General features: G+C 41.7%; 1 protein-coding gene across 4 annotated transcripts in view; it reads right to left on the reverse strand.

Moving 5' to 3' along the window:
- Positions 1 to 25,999, reverse strand: part of AHDC1 (AT-hook DNA binding motif containing 1) — a 90,187-nt gene that overhangs the window by 17,237 nt on the left and 46,951 nt on the right. For all 4 annotated transcript variants that reach the window (XM_063453571.1, XM_063453589.1, XM_063453580.1 and 1 more), the window contains exons 2-4: positions 7,562 to 7,694; positions 5,944 to 5,981; positions 867 to 5,713 (exon numbers count right to left, since the gene is read on the reverse strand). In XM_063453571.1, the coding sequence (XP_063309641.1) occupies positions 918 to 5,713; positions 5,944 to 5,981; positions 7,562 to 7,694 (4,967 nt within the window). In that variant the 3' untranslated portion in view covers positions 867 to 917. The remainder of the gene's footprint in view (positions 1 to 866; positions 5,714 to 5,943; positions 5,982 to 7,561; positions 7,695 to 25,999) is intronic.

Consider the following 25,999-nt stretch of genomic DNA (forward strand, 5'->3'; position numbering starts at 1 on the left):
TGTACTGCATGCGTGTCACAATGTTTGTAAGAAAATAGTTAGGATTCTAGTCATACAAAGGTAAAAGAAATCACAATTATTTCCATTAAAAAACCAAACAAACAAAAAAAAAAACTCAAGACCAGATCTACTATGTGTTGTACAAATTTCTGTAGAAATGTTGTAGCTGCATTACATATTATATAATTAAATGCAAATGTAAGTTGGGAGTACCACAAAGGGGCTTGTTTACTAAACAACTGTGAACTGGACATTTTAGAGCAAAATAGCCAACGGGGGGAAAAAAAGAAGAATCTGAACTGGAGAATTTTTCCTTAACCAGCTGTTTTTGTTATTCTAAATTACTCTGCATAATGCCTTTATAGTATGAACATGGCTCAAGACCAAGTATATCTAGATCAAGTTGAAGACACTAGAACCAAACATTCTGCAGGTCAAGTCATAAGACTTGGCTAGCTACAGCTATTATCAGATGCCTATTAATTATTGGTTTAAAAGTCTTTGCTCAAGGTGAAAATTGTGAATTACATATGGGTTTCCTTTAAACAACACTTTTTCACTTAAACACTTTAACTTGAGCTGTAATCCTTTGTCCTTTTTTGTATCTGCTTTCAACATTTATGGACCTTACTTTTCTAGTTCTTATATAATCTTTATATTTTACTTCCCAAGCGTCTTTAATTATACATACATCAATATTTGTTGGAGGCTGTGTTGTTAACTCAATTACACCTGTTAAGTGAAATTTTCATATGGTGTGGAGCAGTGCCTAGCAGAGCTCAGGTAAGAATTCAAACCTAAACAAGGACAAAGCATAATCATAACATATTCATGTCACATGTCAAAGTATCCAGTTTGTCTCTCACCTTGCCTCATGGCCTCCACTGCTCCTGACGACTCTGGATATGCCACCACCACTAAAGGGAGGTGACTGTGAAGTTATCCTCTGGGATATTCTCAGGTCCCAGAAAACCGCCTTTCAAGTTGGGTGGGGAGAGGACAGGCGGACCCTGGGGAGGGAAGGCTGGGTAACGATAGGTCTCCTGGAGCTGCACCATAGAGTCTCTCTGCACAGGGGAGTGGGTAATATCGCTGAGCAGTGGGCAAGGGTATGGGGTTCTATGATGTCCCCTCACCATATCAAGCGTCTCTTTGTCTCTTTTGGGGCTGGGGATGTGGGGACTTAGACAAGATGCCCCGTCCCCCCTCCTTCCCATAAAGTCTGAGAGTAAGCCTCCCTTGCCATCGTAGGGAGGGCTGCGAGGTGGATACCAGTAACCAGCATTCTTGCAACTCGGAAGTTCGTAACGATGGTGAGTAGATGGTTGTGGAGGCAGCTGTTCCCGGCATGACGGCAAATGAGGAGGCAGAGTGTGCTTCAGGGGATCACATGATGAGTGAGGAGGGGGTACTAGTTTCCTTCCTTCACCTGGGCGTAACTCAAGTGTAGGGGAACAGTTTGGGGAGAAGGGAGAGTCCTGTAGGGGATGGTCATAGCCCAAGCCTGGTGGTGGATGAGGGGCCCCAGTGGTGGCGTTGCCAGCTGTGGGAAGGTGAGAGAAGTGTTTGACAGGTTCCAACTCTGTAGTGGGAGGGCATAGCCCTGGTGAATCACTCTGGAAGCCAAAAGTGCCATCAGAAGGGGTGGATGGGTTCATGGAATAAGGTCCAGAGAAGTCACAAGGGGTCTCCCTCTCACCCACACCATACGCTCGAGAATGGGAGGGCAGAGGTGACATGCTACTATCGCCACTGTAACAGTCCAGTCCTAGATCGGAGGTTTCCTGGAAGAGGGAGCTTACTGAGGAGGATGGGGGTGGCACAGGAGGCTTTGGAGCAAACTTGGCCTTGCCTGATCCTCTTTCTTTCTTGCCAGCAGCACAGCCTCCACCTCTTCCTCCCCTGGGCCCCCTGGGGCCACCGCCTCTTTTGGTGGGAAAAACTGCTGGTTGAGCAGTAGCAGAAGAGGAAGAGGAGGATGGTGAAGATGAAGAGAAGCCTAAATGATGGTGGTGTTGGTGGGAAGAGTCAAAGATATCAGCTTTCTTCCTGCGACCTCTGCCAGGTTTTGCTGTCTGGTGGAAGAGTACACTTTGATTCCAACTGTATCCTGGCGTAGATGAGGTCTCATTCCAATCCATCATAAGCTTCTCCAGACTTGAAAGGCTAGACTGGCCCTCACTGGATGAGGCTTCACTGTTGGCCCTGCGATAACCAGCTCCAGGTTGTGTGTACTGCGTGCTGTCTGAGGAGGACTCTGACAAGTTGTCTGTGTTCTGCTTGGCTTTCTGTGGTGTATAGTTGCTAATATCCAGAATGACGTTGGGCTCAGTCATATGACAGTCAAATCCCGGTCCATAAAGTTGGCCAAAGCTGTCAGGCCCCCAGTCTGTTTGCCCATAGCCCTGTCGGAAGCCCCACTGCCCTGCACCTGTAGATCCAGGGAAGGTCCGGTTATTTTCACCAGGGAAAAGTTGTCCAGAAGATTTAGGTAGCATGTACCCAGCAGGTGAAGATGTACCAGAGCGGCTCTCACTCCTTAGTGGTGGGAAAGGAGGCAATTCAGAGGTGTTAAAGAAAGGGTTTTTGGACAGATTGGCCCCTGAACCCACCACTGACGGCTGTTGTGGTTGCTGTTGATTGAACCCTGTGCTGCTATGTGCGCTACCTGGTGATGAAGGCAGGCTATTTCCACCACCACTAAAAGAAAAGCTACAGTCCTTGCTGCCTACGCAGTCTGAAGGTGCTGGGTACTGTTTGTTTGGAGCAAATACTCCATGGCTGGGTATGTTCTGACTACCAGATCCAGGAAAGCCTCCATATTGTCCAAAACCTCCAGCAGGTTGTGAGGTTGGAGAACGAGACAGCAGCTTTTGAAAGGCATCAGAACCACGGCTCTCTTGTTGGGTCAATGACGCATAGTTTGGGGTACCTCTGCTTGGAGGAAATTGTTGCCTGGCCTGTGTTGAACTTTGGTATGGTGAATCCTGGGAGCTTGCTTTAGCCCCCCGAGAGCTAGAATAGGACTGCAGTGCTCTAGCTGATGATCCAGAAAAGGCAGATGCTGATTTTCGGGATTCTTGCCTTTGGGCAGCAGTAGAGAAATCTACAAGATCTGAAGAGTCATCTGAATCCAAGAGGGAGCGGAAGTACCCAGTAAAAAGTCCATGCCTATCCTGCCCTCCCCCCTCAGTCTGTGAAACAGATCCAGCTCCTGTGTAGTAGCTTGGACGGCTTGGTGAGCCACTGTGCATTGCAGAAAAGCCCCTATGTTCAGGACCTTGGTAGCTGCAGTGTCTTCCACCTGATTGTCCATGGGAGATCTGTGACAGCCACTGTCCTCCTTTGCCTTCACCTCCCCAGTCAGACATGCCTTGGTAGCCCAAACCACTTTCTACTCCCATTTCACCCTGTAGAGCACCATTTTTCCGTGATCTTCTTTTACGTTTGGGTTTAGCATTGGGGTCTGGTTCTGCTCGTGGTTGTCTCCGCTTACGTGGCTTTAGGGGGTCTACAGGCCTGGGTTTCGACTTCTTTTTTCCTATTCCCTCGAAGAAATCACTGAAGGAACAACGAGAGAGTTCTGGATTGTGACTGTTGCACCCACCCCTGCGACCTGGCCCACCACCACGGCCACCTCGCCTCCGGTAGCCCTGGACTTTGTGAAGATACTGAGAGATGCTGTTAGTTTCAGGAGCTTGATGTACTGATTCGGGAAGGGTTGGGGTCCAACATCTTGGTGGTGAAGTGCGTCCTGTCCCTTGACTCTGCCTATTAAGGAATGCTAGTTTTGCCAGCACATCACTGTACTCTGATTTGCTATCATTAGCATCTGCCACATAGGAAGGCTGGGGGGGTGGTAGCTTCTGCTTTCTTCTCCGCCTCTTTTTCACCAACTCTCCTTCTGGTAATGTGGGTGGGGGTTGTGGAGTAGGAGGAGGTGGTGCAATGGGCTCGCTGGGGGGGAGCTGGGGAAGGTGTGGTGGGGTATCTCGGGCCAGAACTAGATTTTTTGGGGGACGTCCTCTTCTCCTCTTGAGAATGATGGGTAGCTCACCAGGTGGAAATACCATAACAACATTACGCCCATTGTTCTTCATTTTCAGGAGAGAAGTGGGACCTGGACCGGAGCCTCCAACCAACTCTCCTCCTTCCACGCTCACACTATTACTGAATGAAGACACTTTATAGCTGGTTTTGTTTCTTCTTCCCATTGGCATTGGGATCCTAGCAATTCGTACAACCATCTTGCGCACACCACGACGTTTTGGTTTTGCAGGGGGGCCCTCTTCAACAACAGGGTTGACTACATGGGTTTTCTGGCTTAGTGTGGCATGTGTTAGGATTGTGTTATGTTCATGTGGTCGATAGGCTCGTGACTCATCTGCTGTTCGGTGATATGGGGGCATGACATATGCCCTGGACATACTTTCGGATGCTCGTGGCCTACCTGGTCTTCTTCGTCTCCCTCTTCCAGGCCTATCTCCCCTACGACCTCTAAGCCCAAACCTATGGCCCCCACGCTGGGAGAAGGGCATGCGTCTTAAAGTCTCTGAAGAGGGAGAAAAAATGGGTAGTGTCCAAGGCATTTCATCTTCCATATGGGATTCCAACACAGGTTCCCTCTGCAATGGCTTCTGTTCTGGTTTAATTAATTTGTCTTCGTCTAACCTGCTATCCTCATCTGATGATTCATCTTTGCTATCCTCCATTAAGCTGCTTGCCCCCCCTTCTTTTATGGTCACATCCTGCTTCTGATATACCCCAATCTCATTCTGCTTATCTACTATCCGCCTTTCCTGATTATACTCTGTCTCTTTAACTCCTATCTCTCCTCCCCTCTCATCATCGGAGGACTCTTCTTGTTTACATTCCTCCTGCTCTTCCCCAGATGATTCATCTTCCCGTTTATGCTCTTCCTGTTCTTCACCTGATGAATCTTCCTCTTGTTTACTCTCCTCTTGCTCTTCACCAGATTCCTCTTCTCGTTTACTCCTCTCCTGCTCCTCTCCAGACTCCTCTTCTGGTTTACATTCCTCTTGTTCCTCCCCTGACTCTTCCTCTTTACACTCATCCTGTTCCTCACCAGACTCCTCTTCAGGCTTACTATCTTCTTCCTCTCCTGACTCTTCTGCTTCTAGTGTATTACTATTTCCTCTTTGTCTACTACCATTATTCTCAACCATACTTCTATCACTCTCTGTAGGTTGAGGTTCCATCCAGGCAAGTGCTGCAAGTTCTCTCAGGACATCAGAGTTAGCAGATCCCATTGAGTCTGGGTTGGGAGAGACTGGGTTTTCCGCTTTCTCCATAGTTTCAGGGACTTTTTCCTCAGGGCTTCGCAGGCCACAAGCAAGGCTTTGAGAAGAGAAGAAACTATACTGCAATCCGGGCTCTGCATCTTCTGACTCTAATGGTGGACTAGTAACATGTGCACAATCCAAACGCACCCCACTGGATCGTAGATTGTTGGACAGCTGGCTAAGGTCCTTCATGATATCCATCAACCGCACAACTGGTTGAAGGTTGACACGTCCGTTGCCACATTTGCTTTGTAGTAGTGCAATGATTCCATCTACACCCAACCTGGGAGACCCTCCTGCTTGCCGGCAGAATGACTTGCTAGAACGGCCCCAGGATTCATGCCGTGGAGAGCGTGGGTCCTCGTCTTGAGGTGGGCAAAGATGGGCCTCTGGGTGGGAAAGTGAAGAATCTGAAATAAACAAAAATATGTCTGAAATGGGAGCAATTTCTAAGTACAGTTTTCTGACAGGAATGAAGTGAAAAAAACGGTAGTATATGCTTACACTATTTTTTACAAATATACCGCAATATTTATTATCATGAGTTGACAGTGTATGAGGGAAGTGAGTTTTAAGGAGTTTTATAAATGTAGTTGGCATGATCACATTGATATGGAACACAATTAAGGCATAAACTTACTCTCTTGTTTTGAGATCCTCCCACTGTATTTGGTGTCCCTATAGATGAAAAACAATCAAGATGAGAGAAGGGCACAATGAACTCTACCAACCCAAATAATTCTTACATTAAAATAAACACACCCTGCTATTTATTGTAGCACTTTTGAGCATGCCTAGTAAAGTATGGCAAGCTATATTACCAAAAGCAATCATATGCATCAATGAAGCCAGTTCTGCAGTGAACAAAAAATAATTTCTAGTCTAGTCACAACTCTTTAACTTCTATTTAGAGCAGGGGTGGGGAACCTTCCGCCCTGCAGATGTTTTGGACTACATCTCCAATAATGCTCTTACAGACCTAATGCTAGCAAAGCATCAAGGGAGATGTAGTCTACAACATCTTGAGGGCCAAAAGGTTCCCCACCCCTGACTTAGAGAGACAAACTGAATGAGTTTGTTCTCTCTCAAAATCTGTTCTTACAATCCTGTATTAGAAGTGAACCACAAGCTGCTTGCATAGGTGCAATGCATACAAGCACCAAGACCACTTCAATGATTTGAAGCGGTTATGGTGCTTGAAGTCTGTATTTGTGTGCAGTGTTTCATAGGGAAATGCTGCACATATAGAGTTTAAACCCCTTTGTTCTTCAGCCAGCTCAAAACAAGAGAACTTGGCCTGGACACTGGAATAGAGGTAAGTTTTAGATTAGTGAAGGTTCTCATTTAATAGCAAAAATATGAACGACACTCATACATGCAGGTGTCATTCATATAACATATAATGTTGTTGGTTTATATATTAATTAAAGGAACACTATGGCATTAGGAATACAAACCTGTTTTCCTGACACTCTAGTGTTGTCAACTGCAGTTAATTTAATGTCCCCCACCACAAATCTAAATTAAAATTTGAAGAAATAAAAATAAATAAAAAATTGGTACTCCCCCTTTTTCCCCCAGTGCTGAGATCCAGTCCCTGTAGTCGCTCAATTCACCAAGCCAATCTTGACATCAAACCAACTCTTCTCTTTTATCCAAACCAATACTCCTCAGAGAATTGTGGCTGAAAAACGCAAGTGCATCCGGCACTTTACTCCTCTGGTGAAATTGAGGTTTAGCTGTGAGAACAGAGTTTGACTGTGCTCTCACAGCGGAAGCTCCTCGAGGGGCTGTCAAGAAAACAGGTACTAGAGGAGTATTTAATCCTGCAATGAAAGCATTGTCATATCTACTAAAACGACAATGTTTTACATTGCAGGATTAAAACGAGTGGACGATTGCAACCAGACCACTTAATGGAGAAAAAGTGGTCTGAATGTCTTTAGTTGTCCTTTAAATATCGCCCGTTTGTGGATTAAAGCACAAATGAAATATCTAGGAATAGCATTTGTTGAAGTATGAAATTTTTTTCTTAATATAGGTAAGTGTATTTCTTGGAATATCTCTGGCAGCCACAACTCCTTGTGCAATGAAGAGACTGGCACATGGGGAGATTAAGGGCCAGTAGAGAAAAAAAGTGCTTTGATTGTAGAGACTGAATAGCACTCTCTTGTGGAAGAATCAGGGTGTTCAACAAATAAATATGTATACAAGGGAATAGGTGACACAGGGGATGATATACACACACACACAATCACCTTGGCCGTGGGTGTCTGCAAACCAGGGTCACTCTGCGACTCCTTTCTGCTTCCTTGGAGTGCAGGGGTCTCCTCTCAGAAGGAGCTTCTCCATTTTCCAGGCTGGGGGGAGCAAGGCCTGCAGTACTGACATCTGTAAAAGGGAGAGGAAAGATTGTGTCAAGAATAGGAGAAATGTGGCATTACTGCAGTAATACATTTGCCTGTATGTGTGTATTGTGTGGTGTGTAAATAGCATTGCTACTGTGTATTCAAGTGGATTTTGTGCATTCAGCTGTGTGATATTGCATGTGTGGGTGCTACAGCTATACACATTCCTGTCCAGTCTTCCCTCCCACCTGTCTCACATGCTCCTTTCTGACCCTGTCTCCTTTTTGTTCCTGTCCCTCTTCTACTCTCCTTTCTCTTTTTCCTATCTCTCTCCCCCTCCTGTCCCTCTTTCCCTCCCCCTCATTCCTGCTCTCTCCCCTGCTGTCTCTCTACTCCTGTTTCTCTCCTCCTCTCTCTCTTTCCTGTTATCAGTATCTCAGTATCCTGCGGAGTGGTGTATATATAATGTGTCTCTCTCCTCCACACACTGACACAAGCCCTCACCTCAGGGCTGTTAAGCTCTCCCCCTCCTCTCTTCAACTTAATCCCATGATCTCCTCACGCCTCTCCTCAAGGCTTCATGCATTCTCTCTCTGCATCCAAAGCGCTCCCCTCTAACTCACCTCAGCTCACAAGACCCATATGCCTTTCTAACTGTACCCTCCTTACTCGTCATTCACCCTAGCTCCTTTATTTCTCTATTCTGCTTTCTCTTTGCCTCCCACAGCATTTTCACCCTTCAGCTCTTCTTTCAGCCTTCCCCCATTTACCCACTGGCACTCAGCAGTGCCAGACCTTGTATGCAGCCTGCATGCCTGTGCCCAGGAAAGTGTAAGCATGTATCTATTCCAAGGAAAACGAGTGTGTGCTCAGGCACCAAGATAAACCGTATTTATGCAGCCAGAGCTTGGGGAATGTACATAGGCCTCAATCTTCCACTTTATGTACACCAGACAATTGGGCACATTGTGTATTTCCATGATGCTTCTGATGATTTCCTTTACCCAAGTTTACTTCTAAGTGTTCATGTGAGTATTTGTACAATAAATTAGTGAATGCATACCACACTGTATTTTTGACCCAGGGCCCTGTACAACATAGGATTGTTGCTCAGGAATAACATCAAGATACATACAATAATACTAGATCTGAATCCTTGATATAGCCTGTTCCTCCCTCATGTTCCACTCTAAAGGTTATAATGGTTTAATAGGATGTGATAGTCTTGAACTTTAATCCATAACCAAAAATAGAAATTACTAAAATAGGCCTCCTGTAAGAAACAAATATATAAATATACCAGTGCTCTCAAAAACTGGTAAATTATGGCAAGAGGGAAATAAAAGAAAAAGAGGAAGTTGTGTTTGAGATTACTCCTAGACCTTTATGAACAGTTAGGTAACTTTAGTAAAGCATGTTTAGACAGGGGGATTGTGCGTATGGCCCTTTAAGGTGAATATACAGGGAAAAACTGATCAAGCTAATGACTTCGGTTAAGCAGGTCACAGAGACAAACATTGGTGTGGGGAGTTAATATTCTGGGCTGGATAGAAATAAGAAATGTCCATGGGGCCTCTGAAGGTGTGAGCTTACAAGAAACTGAAGTGTGAACAAACAAGAGAGGGTAAAACCTCACCCCCTACTTTTATTTCCATATGATTCCCATCAGAAGTCTCTGGACCACAGCAGGTCACTGGATATAGTTTTCCATAAGACCCAGTAGACCACACATAGGAGGGGGTGGATGTGCAGAGAAAAGGGGGATGGGGGGGACTGTGCAGAGAGGAGATGGGAAAGAGGATACAGACACAGATGGGTAGAAAATGGATTTAAAAGCAAAGAGGAAATGAAAGTATGTGCAGAGAAGAGAAAAAAATGAAAGGTGTATACATGGTATAGTGTTGTACAGAGATAAAGGCACATACAAGAAAGGAGGAGATGTTTAAGCAAAACAAAACAAAACACTTTATAAGGTAAAAGAGGTAAACTTGTCTAAAAATCAGATGCATAAGAAAAGCAGCAGAAATATATCTGACAAATAGAAAAACAGAATGGACAGATATTAGGCAAATGCACATTAATTAACAGGACAGTGATGGAAATGAAAGTGGGGTGACAGATGAGGAGGAAGATGACTTTGTTGTATAAACAGATGTAAAGGAGTGTGAATGCCAGGGAAAAGATCTGGAGGCCAATTGTGAGAAATGGAGTTTAGAGAATGTTCAACTATTTGACATTGTGAAGTTTAAAACATGTTTTGCATAGACAGAATGATCATCTGTCTAAATGTCTATTATACAGTGTTGTGGAGTAGGTTGAAGCTTTATAAATAAGTAATTTGACATTGCTGTGTCTACGATGGCAATGATTACACTGTAACACATACACTAGCTATACACTAGCATCAGGAATCATGCTTGTGTAACAGCTGAGTGTGTGTGCATTTGAGGAGGGGGAGAAGGTAGAGGGCAGACAGATGGCGCAGTGATGAGAGGAGGGAAGAGGAATTGGATTCCAGGCACAAGACTAATTATAGCTGCCCTCATCCCAGAATGCTTTGAGGCAGAAAGCACTCAGCCAGGGAACCACATCCTGGCAGAGCAATCCCTTCCCATCCAGAGAGCAAGTCCTACAGGATCTTGGCCATGCAACCTATTCATGGTTTGAGCTCAAATATTAACTCTGTCTCTTCCAAAATTGTGTATTAAAGCTATCAGAACCAGCATTAGCATGTTTGTTTTTTCTTCTATTCCTAAATCCCATGTTATAATCTCTACATTCGACACACAGCAAACAGTTTATTCTTGCTTTATATTTCCAGCTTGAACACCAATGAAATATATGCTATAGTAACAACTGATCTTCTATATCATGCTCAGTAAATAAAAATGATACCCATGTATCAACCACTCAAAATCCACACAGACTGCATTCTTAATCCAACACATCTAACAACTACAAAATAGTATCTGGTCATTTTTATCTGTTTATTAAAAGAGCAACAGGCTACAAAAATCAAGTTCCTTTGTATTCGTAAACGGTCTGTGTAAAGAACAATGAGTTTAAGTTGTGGAAAATACTGCCATCTACTTTATAGATGTCTGTTCGCAAAGGCAAAAGTTTTTTGTGGGAAAAAAAGGTTGCAGACTAATCTGGTTGAAATTGATGACAATATGTAATAAATAAAATTATAAAAAAATTGTTCAAAAAAAAAAAAAAAAAACCTCCAAAGATTTTCTTCTTTTTTTTTATGTGAGAGAACTTGGATAATAATTGAGGTTTTTGCCAGCATATTTATTCTAGGCAGTAACTTGAAAATAATAAACAGTGATGACTCTGTTGTATCTCTATTAAGAGATAATGATAGATATGTGCTCTTGATTCCTGTATATTAGTAGTGGAATGGATAGATATGTGTTATGAAGTAAAATAGAAGGGAGTATTATACAGGTATAAAAAGTTGAGTATTTGTGATACATGAGCATTATTAGCCTGAGAGTTCTTAAAGACTCCAGTGTCCCTATAAAAATAAAAAAATCAGACTGCTTGGTGACAGATGACACCTCTCTTAAATGATAGACCAAGCACTTGGAACAATGTTTTCTTCCCACCAGATGTCTCTCTTTCCTTCTTTTCCCACTACAAAGGCCTGCACACAAACTCCTTCCTTCCCTCCCTTTCTCCTGTCTCCTCTCTGTCTCTCTCATCCTTTATTTATCTGCTTCCTCCTGTGTGCACAGATTAGCTGCTCCCCGCTGGATCCAGGATCTGTCAGACAGGCAGATAAAATACACAGCTACAAACAGAGAGTGGGTGTGTATAGATACTCAGCATCATTATACAGCTCAGTGTGTTCATTCTCTGCACAGATACTGATTGTCACTCTCCGCTCACAGGAAACTGCTGTACCGGGCGTTACACAAGGTAGGGCCGAGGAGCAGAAACATGTTGCCAGGATACAGACTGTGGAAGTGGGTCATGTAGCAGTGGGGACACGGTGACATCCGAACGAGGAGTGCTTGCCATTAACCCCCACCGCTGTCAGCAAAATAACTTACTGATTTGGTACAAAGTACGTGTGACCCAGTGCTTTATTTACTGGAATACAGGTTTTAAAAGTGTCCAACACTAGAGGGGAAAAAATGGATATAATTATTTTAAAAAGAGGCACCTGGTATGCACAGCGGTATCCCAAGATGAATCCATAAATCACCTAAGAAAGTAATGGTTAATCTTTGACCCTGTGCATGCTTTGGACTACATTTATCACAATGTCCAGCAAGCCATCAAATTATGATAAAACTAGATTTGAAAAACCAGGCCAAATACCTTTAAAAACATGTAATGAATGGATACATTGTCCATTGTGATAATTATCTTTTCAAATAGACAAATGGATTTCATACGCAAGTGAGTTTTTATTTTTAATTTTAATGTATTTAGTCAAACTCAATATGGAGACACCCAGGACCCTCCTGTCCATTGATGGACAAACAAAACACACTTTCAGAACACAAATGTTAGCTGGACTAAAGTATACTAATCTGTAGATCATACTAGATAGATCAAACTTTATAGCATTTGGAATTCACAGAGCTGATTAATCTGCCATGGCCAGTACATTGTCAGTACTATCCATAATGCAGGAGATGTCAGCAGACTGCCAATGGCCCAGCAGTTAAAAGGCTCCCCTTCCTTGATTTAGAGCCTCCTGCACGATTTTATCAGGTAAGTCCTAGATCAACCTTTATTTATGATGAGTTTATTCACTAAATAAGCACTTTTTGATTAACACAGAATTGATTAAGGAGCTGCAAATTTTAAGTCAAAACCAGAGAGGGTTGACCTACTCATTTGTACTTGCTTTTCAAATGTCCACAAAACTCTTCTTACATTGTAATTTTCATTATGTATTCGACTGAGTATCGCTGTATGAACATGGTAGGAGTTGAATTTAAAAGAGCACTAATGTCGGGAATGTAAACATGTATTCCTGACACTATAGTGTTTAACTATCTAGATCCCCAGCCTCCCAGTCTGTGCAGTGAAAAAAAGATTTTACTCATTTTTTTCTCAAAGGCCGCGCCAGCCTAACCGCCTGGTCTTGCCTCCGTGGCCGAGATGATACATTTTGATGATCACAGCCAATCCAATGCTTTACCATAGGGAAGCATTGGGAGGCTTTTGCACATGCGCGGCACATGCTGCGCCAATCAGCATTTCCTCATAGAGATGCATTGAATCAATGTATCTCTATGGGATACGTTCAGCTCCTCCATGCAGAGCATAGATACATCGAATGCCATGGTCTAGGAGGCACCTCTAGTGGCCATCTGAGTGACTGCCACTAGAGGTCTTCCAAGGAAGCAATGTAAAAACTGCCTTTTCTCTGAAATAGGGACAAGCTGTAGTGGTTCTTATGACTACAGTGTCCCTTTGTGTTGATAAACTGAAGCATAGCGGATTTAGATTTTCCAGTCTGGCTATCTTGACCTTAAATTTAAAATTCACTTTGTAAATAACCCTGTAATGTTCCAATACTCCAAATGTGAAAGATATTTTATTTTTTTTATAAATGTTTGTTTGTCGAAAGTCATAATCTTTTCAGAGACATTGGGTCAAATGCAAATACCATCATCAGAAAATATGCCTTTTAAAAACAATGGCTTGTAGTGATTCCAAATACCTGTTTTTACTGAAAAGAAAAAAAAATCAAAATAAAGGCTTAATATTTAATCTGTTGAGGTAAACAAATGATTGGACCACTATAGGAATATGTTGTTCATACATTTCTTTTTGCTCTCAACTGTAGGTGAATAATATTAAAATATTGTCACACAGTATTTTCTTTTCCTATGTGCTGGTCTTATTCATCTGCACTATTAAAGTTAATTTACAGTTACACAACTATAGAGATGAAAACTGTTTTTCAGCATATATTGCATTTTGCCTAGAAAAAATGATTGTCAGGCAAGCAAAAGAAGCACAGTTAGGACTGCAAGTTAAATTCAACCAAACAATCTATATATCAGTGACATTAAACCTACAGCTCTGAAAAGAGCAAACATGTATCTCAACTCTTATGGTCAGCCACATAAACACTCCTTTTAAGGATGTTTAAAGGATCACTATAGAACCACAAACCTGTATACCTGACTCTAGTGTTAAAACTACCATCTAGCCCCCATGAGCCCCTCATGCCTCCATATATATAGCAAAATTTTACTGTATTCAAGCCTGAAGCTTTAACTCTGCATGCTGTTTGACTCAAAAAACAAGCAGTCTGCTGACATCATCAGAAGTGGTAGTCTGACCCAATCACAATGCTTCCCCCGTAGGATTGGCTGTGACTGACAAAGAGGCAGATCAGGGGCAGAGCCAGCACAATTCAAACACAGCCCTGGCCAATCAGCATCTCCTCATAGAGATGAATTGGATCAATGAATCTCTATGAAGAAAGTTCAGTGTCTGCATGCAGAGGGAGGAGATACTGAATGTTTGGATGCATTTTAGGCAGCCATGATCCAGGAAGGATCTCTAACAGCCATCTGAGGAGTGGCCAGTGGAGTTATCACTAGGCTGTAATGTAAACACTACATTTTAATCCCAAAACTATAATATGATTTATAAGTAGAGCATCAGATACTATGCAATAATTTGTTTACATTTTGCTAACAGTTCCAGAGAATGTATAATTGTTCATTGGCTCCGGTGTCTACTCATGAAACATCAGACAAATGTTGTTCAAATATCACAATTGTGATGTTTTAACTCATTAAGATATTCACAAAGGGACAGATTTGATTATTTCAGCTGAATCTGCACTTCCATTCACAATTGTTCACTTACAAACTAACCTCACTGAAGCAATTCGACGTATGCGAAAATACAAGATGATTCGGTTCAATTCGGTTGTTAGTGAATCAAAGAGGAATTGTAACAACCAAAGACAGGAAAATTGAGCCTAATGATATTTGGCAAACTGAGCATTTATTGAATAGGTAGTCTTTTTTTTTTATTATTATTATTATTTATAAATCGCCAACAAATTCCGCTGGACTAACAGACATGTATTTGCAACAAGACAAGCTTCAGGCACAGGAACAGAGGGTTTTGAGTGCCCTGCTCAAACACGCTTACATTCTAGAAGGAGTGGAATAAAGTGGCACAAGAGGTAAAGCAACACTATAGTCAACAGAACCACTACAGCTTAATTTAGTGGTTCTGGCATCTACAGTTGGCTCTACAAGTTTAAAGGGAAACTATAGTACAAGAAAACCAAAGTTGTTTTCCTGGTACTGTACCTCCCCTGTGGTGCAGAAGGTGTTAAAAAACCCTTCTGTCATTTACCAATGTCCCTCGTCCCTGGCTCGGGTCAGCCTTTGCTCCTCCCCCGCCATCAGCTAGCGAACTGCAAAAAGTCGCCTGATGGCCTGGAAGTCCTTCTAGTGGCTGTCTCCACTAGAGCTGGAGTTAACCTACCAAGCCAATTACTGCAGTTTCTTAATAACTGCAATAATTAGCTTTGCAGGGTCAAGGACCTGGGACAGTGCACCCAGACCACTTCAATGAGCTGAAGTGGTCTGCATGTCTATGGTTTCCCTTTAATATAGTGGTTCTGGTGCCTATAGCTTTTTGCTTTTTCAGAGAAGAATATGAGAGAGAGCAGGGAGGAAAGCAGCGAGCGAGAGACAGCGTCATGGGAAAAAGTTCCTTTTCTTTGAATACTAAGGTTTTAAATATCAGGACATAGGCGGAGCTTACCTACCGAGCGAGTTAGACGCACATGGCGGGAGCTCCCGCATCTGGAGTCCTGATTCTGGGCTTAACGCCAGACCACCGGAGCGTACCGACTGCGGACTACTACCTCCCTATCCAGGAGGAGATGCTGAATCCGGGGATGCCCGACACGGGGCTCCCCCGCTGCTTTAACGTCCAAAACGCAGCTTGCGGCCCGCACGGGTGGGAGCCGCGGAGAGACGGCCGCTCTCCGGTCCCAGCCAGCATGGGAGACTGCAGGCTTGAACATACTGGCAGATGGTGGCAAATCCTCCGGCAGAGCGGTCACAGCGAAACCCAAAATGGCGGACAGACCCAGCATCACCAACATGGCGACCGCCACGCGCAGACCAACACCCGACGCCACAATGCCCCCGCTAGCGGTGAGGATAGAGCGCTTGCTGGAGGCTTTTTGGGCCAAACTTGCCCTCCACAAGAACACTGGTGGAATGCCTTTGCATGCAGGGACCCTGCCAGACCCAACACAGCAGACAAAGAAACCCAGAAGGGGCCACGGAAAGACCCGGCTCGCAGGTAGGAGATTGCGGGCGATCATGCTAACATACCTACCTAATGCTAACCCTCATGCATATCTTAAACCAACCTGTTGGTAGCCAGTAGCAACCCGAATTGCCAGGACCCAGTGGTATCTAACCTCAAGCATTACGCTACTATACAACGCTTAACATGCCCGACATTAAGCCCAGTCGAGGTTGCAACACCATAGGCATTAGCATTGCATAAAATCTACTGCACAAAAAGCATACACCCAGCTACCTCCACTACACCGCTTAAAGCACATGGCTTAATACCTTATTGTTTAGTAGGACAAACCTCACGTGAAGCTAGCTTAAGCCTGTTTAACTTTAACTTTAAACTCAAATTGTTTACACCTGTTCAAACATCACCAAGTTGTCGACCCTGGTAGTCAACCGTATGACAATGTTATGTTATATCATGAAAACGCATCAGCAATGTAAAACCAAACTGTTTATAGCCACAAAAATTGTGCTTGTTATACTACTTACCTCTATGTTTAATTGTCATAATGTGCTAGAGGACTGACTTTGGGGTACCTCACAAGCGAATGTTATAAACTTATGCACAACAAAAATAAAGAATTAAATTATATATATATATATATATATATATCAGGACATAATAGCAATCATCTGTTCCTTAGCAGGTTTTAAAATTAGGTAAATACAACCTCAGGTGAACAACAACAACACATGGCCTATTACAGCGTGTCAAGATTTATTTAACTAAAATAAAGCCAAAATGGAAAGCAATGTGTGGAAAACTAAGTACATACGAATTAAGAGGCCAAGTAGCAAACAGGTGCTTCTAATCAAATGCATTTGATTAACGGATAATCAGCAACTGTGACCACCTCTATAAAAGTCGAAGTATTAGCAGTTTGTTGGTCTGGAGTGTTCAGGTGCGTGTTACCACAATGCCAAGGAGGAAAGACATCAGTAATGATCTTACAGAAGCAGTTGTTGCTGCCCATCAAACTGGGAATGGATACAAGAACATTTCCAAACAATCCTAAATCCATCATCATTTAAAAAGTGGAAAACAAAACAAGAAAGTTGTCAATCACCCCATGAGTGGACGTCCCAGCAAATTCACCCGAAGGTCAGACCGTGCAATGCTCAGAGAAATTGCAAAAAATGAAAGACTTTAATTTCAGACTCTACAGGCTTCAGATAGCATGTGAAGTTTCATGACAGTACAATGAGAAAAAGACTGAGCAAGTATTGTTGCTAGGAGAAAGAGTCTTCTCTCTAAAAAAGAACATGGCAGAAAAGCTTAGGTTTGCAAAGCATCTGAACAAACCAAGACTTCTGGAACAATGTCCTTTGAACAGAAGTGGAGATGTCTGGCCATAATGTACAGTGCCACATTTGGAAAAAACAGCATATCAGCAACAACGCCTCATGCCAACTGTCAAGCACGGTAATGGAGGTGGTGATGATTTGGGCTTGTTTTGCAGCCACAGGACCTGTGAAGCCTACAGTCTTTGAGTTGACCATGAACTCCTCTGTATACCAAAGTATTGTAGAGTCAAACGAAAGGAAATCTGACCGCTCAAGCTTGGCTAAATTTGGGTCATGCAAAAAGAACAATGATCCAAAGCACCCCAGGAAATCTAAAACATAATTGCTTAAAAGGAAAAGAATCAAGGTTTTGTAATGGCCCAGTCAAAGTCCAGACCTCAACCCGATTGTATTTAAGGGTTTACGGTCCTACCACTTTATTTCAGAGGCAATTGTACAAGTTCTGTTCAAAGCAAAATCAAAACATACTATGCTACCTGTGACATCAAAGCCCTCAATTTGCAGGACAGCATAATACGCCCGCAGGCCTTAAGGGGTTAAGAGAGCTGTGCATAAACAAATGCTAGCAGACCTTTATAAACAAGGGAGAGTGATGGCAAATATCCCCTTTCAATAATTGTAAAGTGCCGCAGAATATGTTGGCGCTATATAAATGATGGTTACAATACTAAAAAATGGGCTTTTATATTCTACAGTAATGGCGTGCAAATAAAACACAAATATTGCACCATTAACACACAGATTTGACCTTTTCTGAGCACCTATTATAGCTTTCGGCATCAACAGTCCACTGCACCATAAGCCCGCATTACACACATGCCATTATGTGCTCCCATTTGTGCCAATTCAATCTGTAATTTAGACATGTCTCGCTATTGCCAACCTGGGTGTGCCTTTTCGTAAACTACATGTGCATCTAAGGGCCTTAGAAAAATCAAGTTGAGAGTCTGTAGTAGGAATCGACCGATATTGATTTTTTTACAGCAGATACCGATAATCTTTGAACCTTCAGGCCAATCGCTTACCGATATTCTGTACATTTACCCTTTTTTTGTGGTAAACAAGTGGTAAATGCACAAAATATACATGCCAGTCAGATTTGTTTTTATGTTTTCAAGAATATTTGTTTGTGTGTTTGAGTATTGGATTAGTAAGGGGGGGGTCACACCGATCTAGCGCCCCTGAGCCGGTGCGCCCTAAGGCGGCCGCTTGTGCCGCCTTATAGACACGCAGGCCCACCCATTCATTATCAGTATTGCCAGTGATTATCGGACGATACTTACAAACAATCAGAATATCGGCAAAAACGATAATCGGTCAATCCCTAGTCTGGAATAATTTTATGGTTTGAACCATTTAAGTAGTAATGACAATCTATACTGTCAACACATGCTGGGCATTAAAGACAGAACATCCTGCTTATATCAGCAGCAGGTTCCATGCCAACAAGGAAGCAGTTATCCAAAGCAATCTCTGGTTGGAAGGTGACAAGGTCACATTTTCCTCAGAGCGGACAGGGGCATCATGCAAATGTGGTGGCAAACCATTAACTGAAAGGTACCATGCTATTCTATGAGCTTTGCAGTCTACTCACTGGCTTGTTAATGTTAACACCATGTTACAATGTAAAGTAAACACAGCAAGGAAAGTGTTAAAATTATATGCTATAACTGTTCTCCTTACAGACCTTTTCTCATAAGAGGAGGAAAGAGTTAATACTGCCACACACTGCAGTGAATGGTCTCTCACAGTCTGACCTCTCTCAAAGTAATCAGTTCAGTGATACGGACTCTGCCCATAAGACAAGGCTATGCTGCAGGGGCCTGCAAAATAAGAGCAGATGGGCCTCTGTATGGCTGGCCTTGGCTAGAGATTTCTCTGCTACTAACAACAAAGCAATGGATGCTGCTATCTAAAAGCTGACATTTAGTGCAGATTTTATTTTTTAAACTGCTAAGGCAGCCATCTTAATCACGATCCACAAATGAACGCACACACAACCTCTTCAGTGCTTGATGGACTTTGTTTCCATGTCCTTGTATTGCAGCAACACTGCACTGAAAGTGAACAGGACTAGCCAACTTATAACTCTGCTTTTGAGAAGAGAAAGCGTTGGTTGACTAATTTCCAGAGCTTTCTGGCCAGCACAGTTAAGGGCAGAGGTCAATGAATTCTGCAGAGCAACCACAGAAAGAAAAGGGTAGAGAGAAAAAAAACATATGTATAGAATACAGAAAGCAGAAGGGTTTAAACATAACTGGGAATGTCCCAAGAGAAGTAGTTGGCAAAAGGAAAAATGGTAGTATAGGAAAAGGAGGACAAACTGCTATCTAAAATGTGAACTTGCAGGCATATTCAGAGTAATTTGTATTGGATGTTATGCTGTGCAATATAAATAAGTAAACAAAAGGTGCTCATAGCTTAGACATGAATTAACGGTGAATAGTCACATCTGCAAGTATGGACAATAAATCCTTTGCATGTTAACATGTACCCTATACATTGTGTTATCTCATATGATGAATAGAACCATGGTCCTCTCCTTAAGGTATTGCTCAATGCAATTCCGATAATTCTAAGGTTTGCATAAGGATAATTCATCTGTCACAAAGAGGTGCAAAAGGTATAAAAAAAGACATGGCCTTCTCACAAAATTTTTTTTTTTTTTTTTTTTTTTAAAAGAACAACTTACACTCTAAAATAATATGCATGTAGATACATAGAGACAGACACTCATTTTACTTTATCATAAATACAGGTGGTGCCATATATCCCTAACCTATATATATATATACACACACACACACACACACACACAAACACAAACACGATCAAAGAGTCTCTTGTTTACACTTTCCACAGGTAACACATCTAATCTTAGTTCTCCATACACTCTTTATCTTTAGGAGAGCGGAGGAAAGGGGAAATAAGGTGTTGCTAGCAAAAAGACAGGAACAGGCAAAATGAAGGCTAATGGTAAGACTATCGAACAAACAGAGGAGAACAGAGAAACATTCTGAAACAATGAAAACATGAGAAAGTGCAAAAGGAAATGGAGGATAGGAAGAAAGCGTAAAGGTAAAGTAGATTGAAGAAAGGGAAGAGCAAAGGGACAAGGGAGAGAAATAATTAAAAGGACAGTATGGAAAAAAAAAAAAGGAAAAAAAAAATTATATATATATATATATATATATATATATAAATATAAAACCTGGAACGTGTCTTGCCAGGGCCGCATACTGGGAAGACACAACATGCAAGTACTTATAAATATTGCAAGTTTAAAAAACACTGAGACAGATGGCAGAGAGCTTTTCTCAAATAAGCTTACAGTCTAAAAGATTAGGAGAGGAAGAAAAAAAACTGAACAAAGATAAGGATCTATGGCAGAACCAAAGATGACCATCAGTGTTGTACATGTCCAAATTTTCTCTGGTCATTAGAGATATGTTTTTTAACCCTGGGCACCCCACATTGGGTTCCCATAATATTTCAGTTTTTCCCTAATGATTGGAACAAACTCATGATATTTACAAGGTTCCCAGCCAACTCCTTACAGTAAACTGGTTACTTTATCAGAGCAGCAGTGGAGACAGAGTCCAATTAAAGGTGTATAGCAGAATTAATTAGCTATATACAAACATTGAAGAATAGTTGACAGTTACTATTTAAAACTGAATAACTGGACTAAAAGCAATAGAGCCATTAGTTTTCTCCGAGGTTTTTGTGCAGGTAAGTACTCTGGCGAAACCCGATTGCAAACTGTCAAACCAATTAAGAGATGATCAGAGCGAACATGCAATCCTATAGAACTCACATAAAGTTGGAACATCACTCAATAGCTACGAGTGTCAAGGTCTCTAAAGCAGAAATATGAACTTCCTTCTTACCATACCGTTTAGATTCGAAGAAACACACCGCATACAATACTCAATGTGTGCTGTAGTGGTTATGGTGCTTATAATTAGTGTGCTTTTAAACATACACTTTTACATCACTTGCTATGTGGGATGAAAAAGTATTTTTGGGGACTGTTTGTTTGTTGCTAAATACCCAATGTACAACAGTAAAGTGCTACAAAATATGCTAGTGTTAAATGCATAACATGGTTTATTATAAATGTCTGCACAAAATATATACATATATATATATTTTTTTATTATTATTATTATTATGGAAAAAAACAGGGTGTTTTGTTTTGGTAACTAGGATGTTTTAAACAATCAAGCTAACAAGTAGCGTACTAGATGCAGAGGTGATTCAACCCAGGTGACAGGGAGCACCAGTCACTCTTTGTAGTGTGGCAATGAGGGACTCTGGTAATAGATGTCCTTATCGTCTAGCCCCTATCCGCCAGGGACTGCCGTGCTTCGGCTTCTCCCACCCAGTGTCCAGAAAGGTAAGATGTAAATTTAGTGATGGTGTGCCTTTATGCCTAGAACTCCATGTGTCTGCCATTTTGCCTGTGACTACGTGCCTTTGTGCATTTGGCTGTGAAAGTGTGTGCACGTGACAGTATGTGAGACTGTCTGGGAAGATAAGTGAAAATATCATTACAGTGGTTAAAAATTTGTACAGAGCATCAAAACAATTTAACAATTTTATTTTTGGACAATGCAGAAAAGCGTACATCTTTTTAGCATAACAAGTCTGGGTCTAACTAAAAGTGAATGGATAATTTTAGAGGCCCTTCCACCATTCACTTTTCCATGCTGATCATAAAGTAGACAACAATGTTACCAGCACAACCCTTGGGCTCACAGCTTTTGAACTACATTTCCCTTAAAGGAACACTTTAGTCACCAGAACAACTACAGCTTATTGAATTTGTTCTGGTGAGTAGAATAGCTCCCTTCGGGCCTTTTGCTGTAAATAGTGTCGTCTTTTCAGAGAAAATGCAGTGTTTACATTACAGCCTTGTGATAACTTCACTGGCCACTCCTCTGATGGCTATTAGAGATCCTTCCTGGGTCATGGTTGCCTAAAATGCATCCAAACATTCAGTATCTCCTCCCTCTGCATGCTGACACTGAACTTTCCTCATAGAGATTCAGTGATTCAATTCATCTCTATGAGGAGATGCTGATAGGCCAGGGCCTATGTTTGAATTGTGCTGGCTCTGGGGGAAGCATTGTGATTGGATCAGGCCACCACTTCTGATGATGTCAGCAGACAGCTTGTTTTTCTGAGGCAAACAGCATGCAGATCTACAGCTTCAGGCTTGAATACAGTAAGATTTTGCTATATTTATGGAGGCATGAGAAGCCCGTGGGGGCTAGATGGTGGTTTTAACACTATAGGGTCAGGAATACATGTTTGTGTCCTTGACCCTATAGTGGTCCTTTAATTCACTGCCAGTCATTCTAGCAGATAATTATGGTACATTTAGTTCTAAAGTGGTGGTGCGCTTGTGCCTCTTGAAAAGTCAAAAGGATTTTGCGAAATGCGTACCTCCAGTGATGGCTCTGCGGTAGCAGTGAGGGAAGGTGTCAGAATTACTGGTACATCCAAAAAGCAAGATAAGTGGCCTGAAACACAGATCAGTAAACATCATCAGAACAGGGGTACAGAGCTGAATGATTACTTAAAACTCTGGGACCATCTGTAATTTCATGTTCAATGAACCCCTTTACATAACTGAACATGTATATTAATTGATGGGTAGAAAAATAAAAAGGGGACCGGGTGGTTTCCTCAAAAATTATACTAGCAATCTTCTACAAATTTCCTCATGATTTTTACCATATTTACAGCTTGGGTGACAGCTTCACATTTTTCCAAGCATCTTCTGAGTGTCGATTACAATCAACTTGAAATCTTTAGCTTTTATAAAATGATACCACAACTGCTTATTTTCTTTTTTTTTTTTTTTTTTTTTAAAGGAGGAAAACCTTAATCTACTTAAAAAAAGGAAAAAGGGGGAAAAAGGGGGAAAAAAAGCGCGAAGCTACTCTCGTTAAAACCCACTGGCTGGTAAAAACACACTTTTTGCAGCCCAATTTTTTTTTTTTTAAACATTACAGATACAGAACATGAGAGGGCAACATCTAATGAAAAGACAGCCTCCAGGAATCTCACACTCCCCAGCTGTAGAGAGTTATGGAAGCAACACCAAGATGAGGGGGGGAGAGCAGTATCCCGCTATGCAGCCAATAGCCCAGCTGAGCAGTTGTCTTGGTAACCATGCTAATTAAACATTGGATGTCCGGATCATGCCGGCCATTCAGATGGACCTCAGATGTGAGTACATTCTAAAAGGAACTATGGCTGCCAGGAGCTATTTTGGTGGGGTAAGTGGACTATTGGCTGCATAGCAGGAAGAAGCTTTCCTTGCTATTTCTATATTGCACTGTTAGCTGAATACAGCAGGAATACGTGAGAGAAACCTGGAGGCTGTCTTTTCGAAAGATGCTAGCCACACATGTTCAATACCTTTACCATTAAAATCTTCATTAAATGTTCAGCTTCCACTTTAAAATTGCTGCCAATTACATTAAAAAAAAAAAAAAAAAAAAAAGTAACATTGTGCTAAGAGGGGATTTAAAGATACATATGTTATTGCCGCTTTCTGATCATCTGCTATTGTAGACACTTCCAGCTACCCATGTGCTGAAGTATGACACAGCCACCAAGGTTACAAGCTCCAAAGAGAGATCATATTCTTAAGTCATGTAAAAAATCAAAAAGAATATTTAAAAAGCTATCCCAGATAAGGTAGCAAGAGTGGGAGTATATATACACATATACATATATACACACACACACACACACATATACACACACACACACATATACACACACACACACACACACATACACAAACGTATCAGCACTCACGGAATATAAAAGTTCTAGTCTTTATTAGTTCATATTAAAAATGAAATAATAAAGACTAGGACTTTTAAATTCCGCGAGTGCTGCTACCGCTTTGGATACCTGGATAACCAAGCCCTGGATTAGCACCCGGCACACAAGGGATATTATAGCGTGAGTGCAAGAAATTCTTCCTTTTTCATACACACACATGTATGTATGTATATATATATACACACACACACACACATATATATATATATATATTATATATATATATATATACACACACACACACACACACACACACACACACACACACATATATTTTTCTACTTTTGCTAAACAAAACATCAGGCCAAGAAGCCAATGACAGTCAAAGTCTATCTATATCCCATAAATTAATTTCTCAAAGTTTCAGGGAGTAATTAGTTTTGCGACCACTAGCGGTTCATTCAGGACATGAATGAAGCTACTCAACAAGCTAAAGAAAGCACAAATGTAATTAGTTTGCTGAATAGCATAATTCAGGTTTCATCAATAATGTTACTCACAGTAGTTGGAAAGACTCTGCTATAGAAAGCCACGAACACATAAAAGTTACAGTAACCCTTTATAAAAAATATGCCTATCTAGGTGACTTAATTCAAAAAGTACAAAAACAACTAGATTGGATAGTTTGTCCAGACACTAAAGGTTTCTTCAAAAAAGGCAGATTTATTGAAAACTGAATATGCAAAGTTTCAGCATTCACAGAGGCCTTTGTCAAGGTCATGAAGGCTGAAACATTGCACAGTTTTCAATAAATCTGCCATTTTTGAAGAAACCTTGAGTGTCTGGACCTACTTTCTACTAATCTCTACCAAATTGGGTTTTGCCAACCCGGTCTTTGATGCACCTGGTTTTCACTGTGAGAGTGCGATATTCATTATCTTTGAATAAACACTCAATTGGACAGTTTGGCTGGCTCAGAGTCCATGTGCTCTCTCTGAACTGGCAAAAGGAGGGAGGAGAAAATAAATAAATATTTAATTCACCTAAGGAGGGAGGCAAGAGGAAGGGACGAGCAAGTTTCTCCTTGCAGGCACGCTGTCTGCATAGGAGAAGATTGTTACATCTGTTGCCAGCACAATGACAGACATAATTTTTGTAGATTTGATATTGGGCAGCCAATAAAAGTTCTCTCTCTGCTGGATGTGCAGCGTTTCAAGCATAAACGCTGCACATCCAGACTCCTACAAGCATGACTATTTTGAATCACTGAAGTGGTCATAGTGGTTGGTGTAACGCTTCAAAGATTACATGGAACTCTATAGTCGGCAAGACAACTACAGCTTAATGTAGTTCTGATATCTATAGCCTGTTCATGCAGGCTTTTAAATATAAATACTGTGTAAATAGTGTTTACATTGCTGCCTAGAAACACCATCTGATGGCAGTAACTCAGCCACTAGTGGGTCCCTCTTGTGTCAGCTCTGCATGGAAATGTTGAATGTTTCCCCATAGAGACGCACTAATTAAATTTCAATATTAAATTTGTAAAATGCAGTATTAGGAGATACGGGTTGGAGCAGTGTGGCATTTTTGCCTTACATGCGCAATAGCCTCCCAATGCTTTCCTATGGTATAGCATTGGATTGGCTAAGATCAAGTTTGAAAATCGCCATGGAGGCTGAGCGAGGCTGGCAAAAATACATTTTAAAAATGTGTTATTGTTACATAAATATGTGTTTTGAACTGCAGTACAGAGCATTTTCTGCATGTGCCATTGCATACCTCCTAATTTGCAGTCTGCCTGTGGAGAACTGCTCTCATTGTTAGGCCATCAGACAATAGTGACCCAGAGAAGAAAAAAAAAGTAAAAAAAAAAAAATAGCCAGAAGCCTACCCCTAACCCTGAAGAATTCCCTCT

This window comes from Pelobates fuscus, chromosome 1, assembly GCF_036172605.1.
Source record: "Pelobates fuscus isolate aPelFus1 chromosome 1, aPelFus1.pri, whole genome shotgun sequence".
Lineage (NCBI taxonomy): Eukaryota > Metazoa > Chordata > Amphibia > Anura > Pelobatidae > Pelobates > Pelobates fuscus.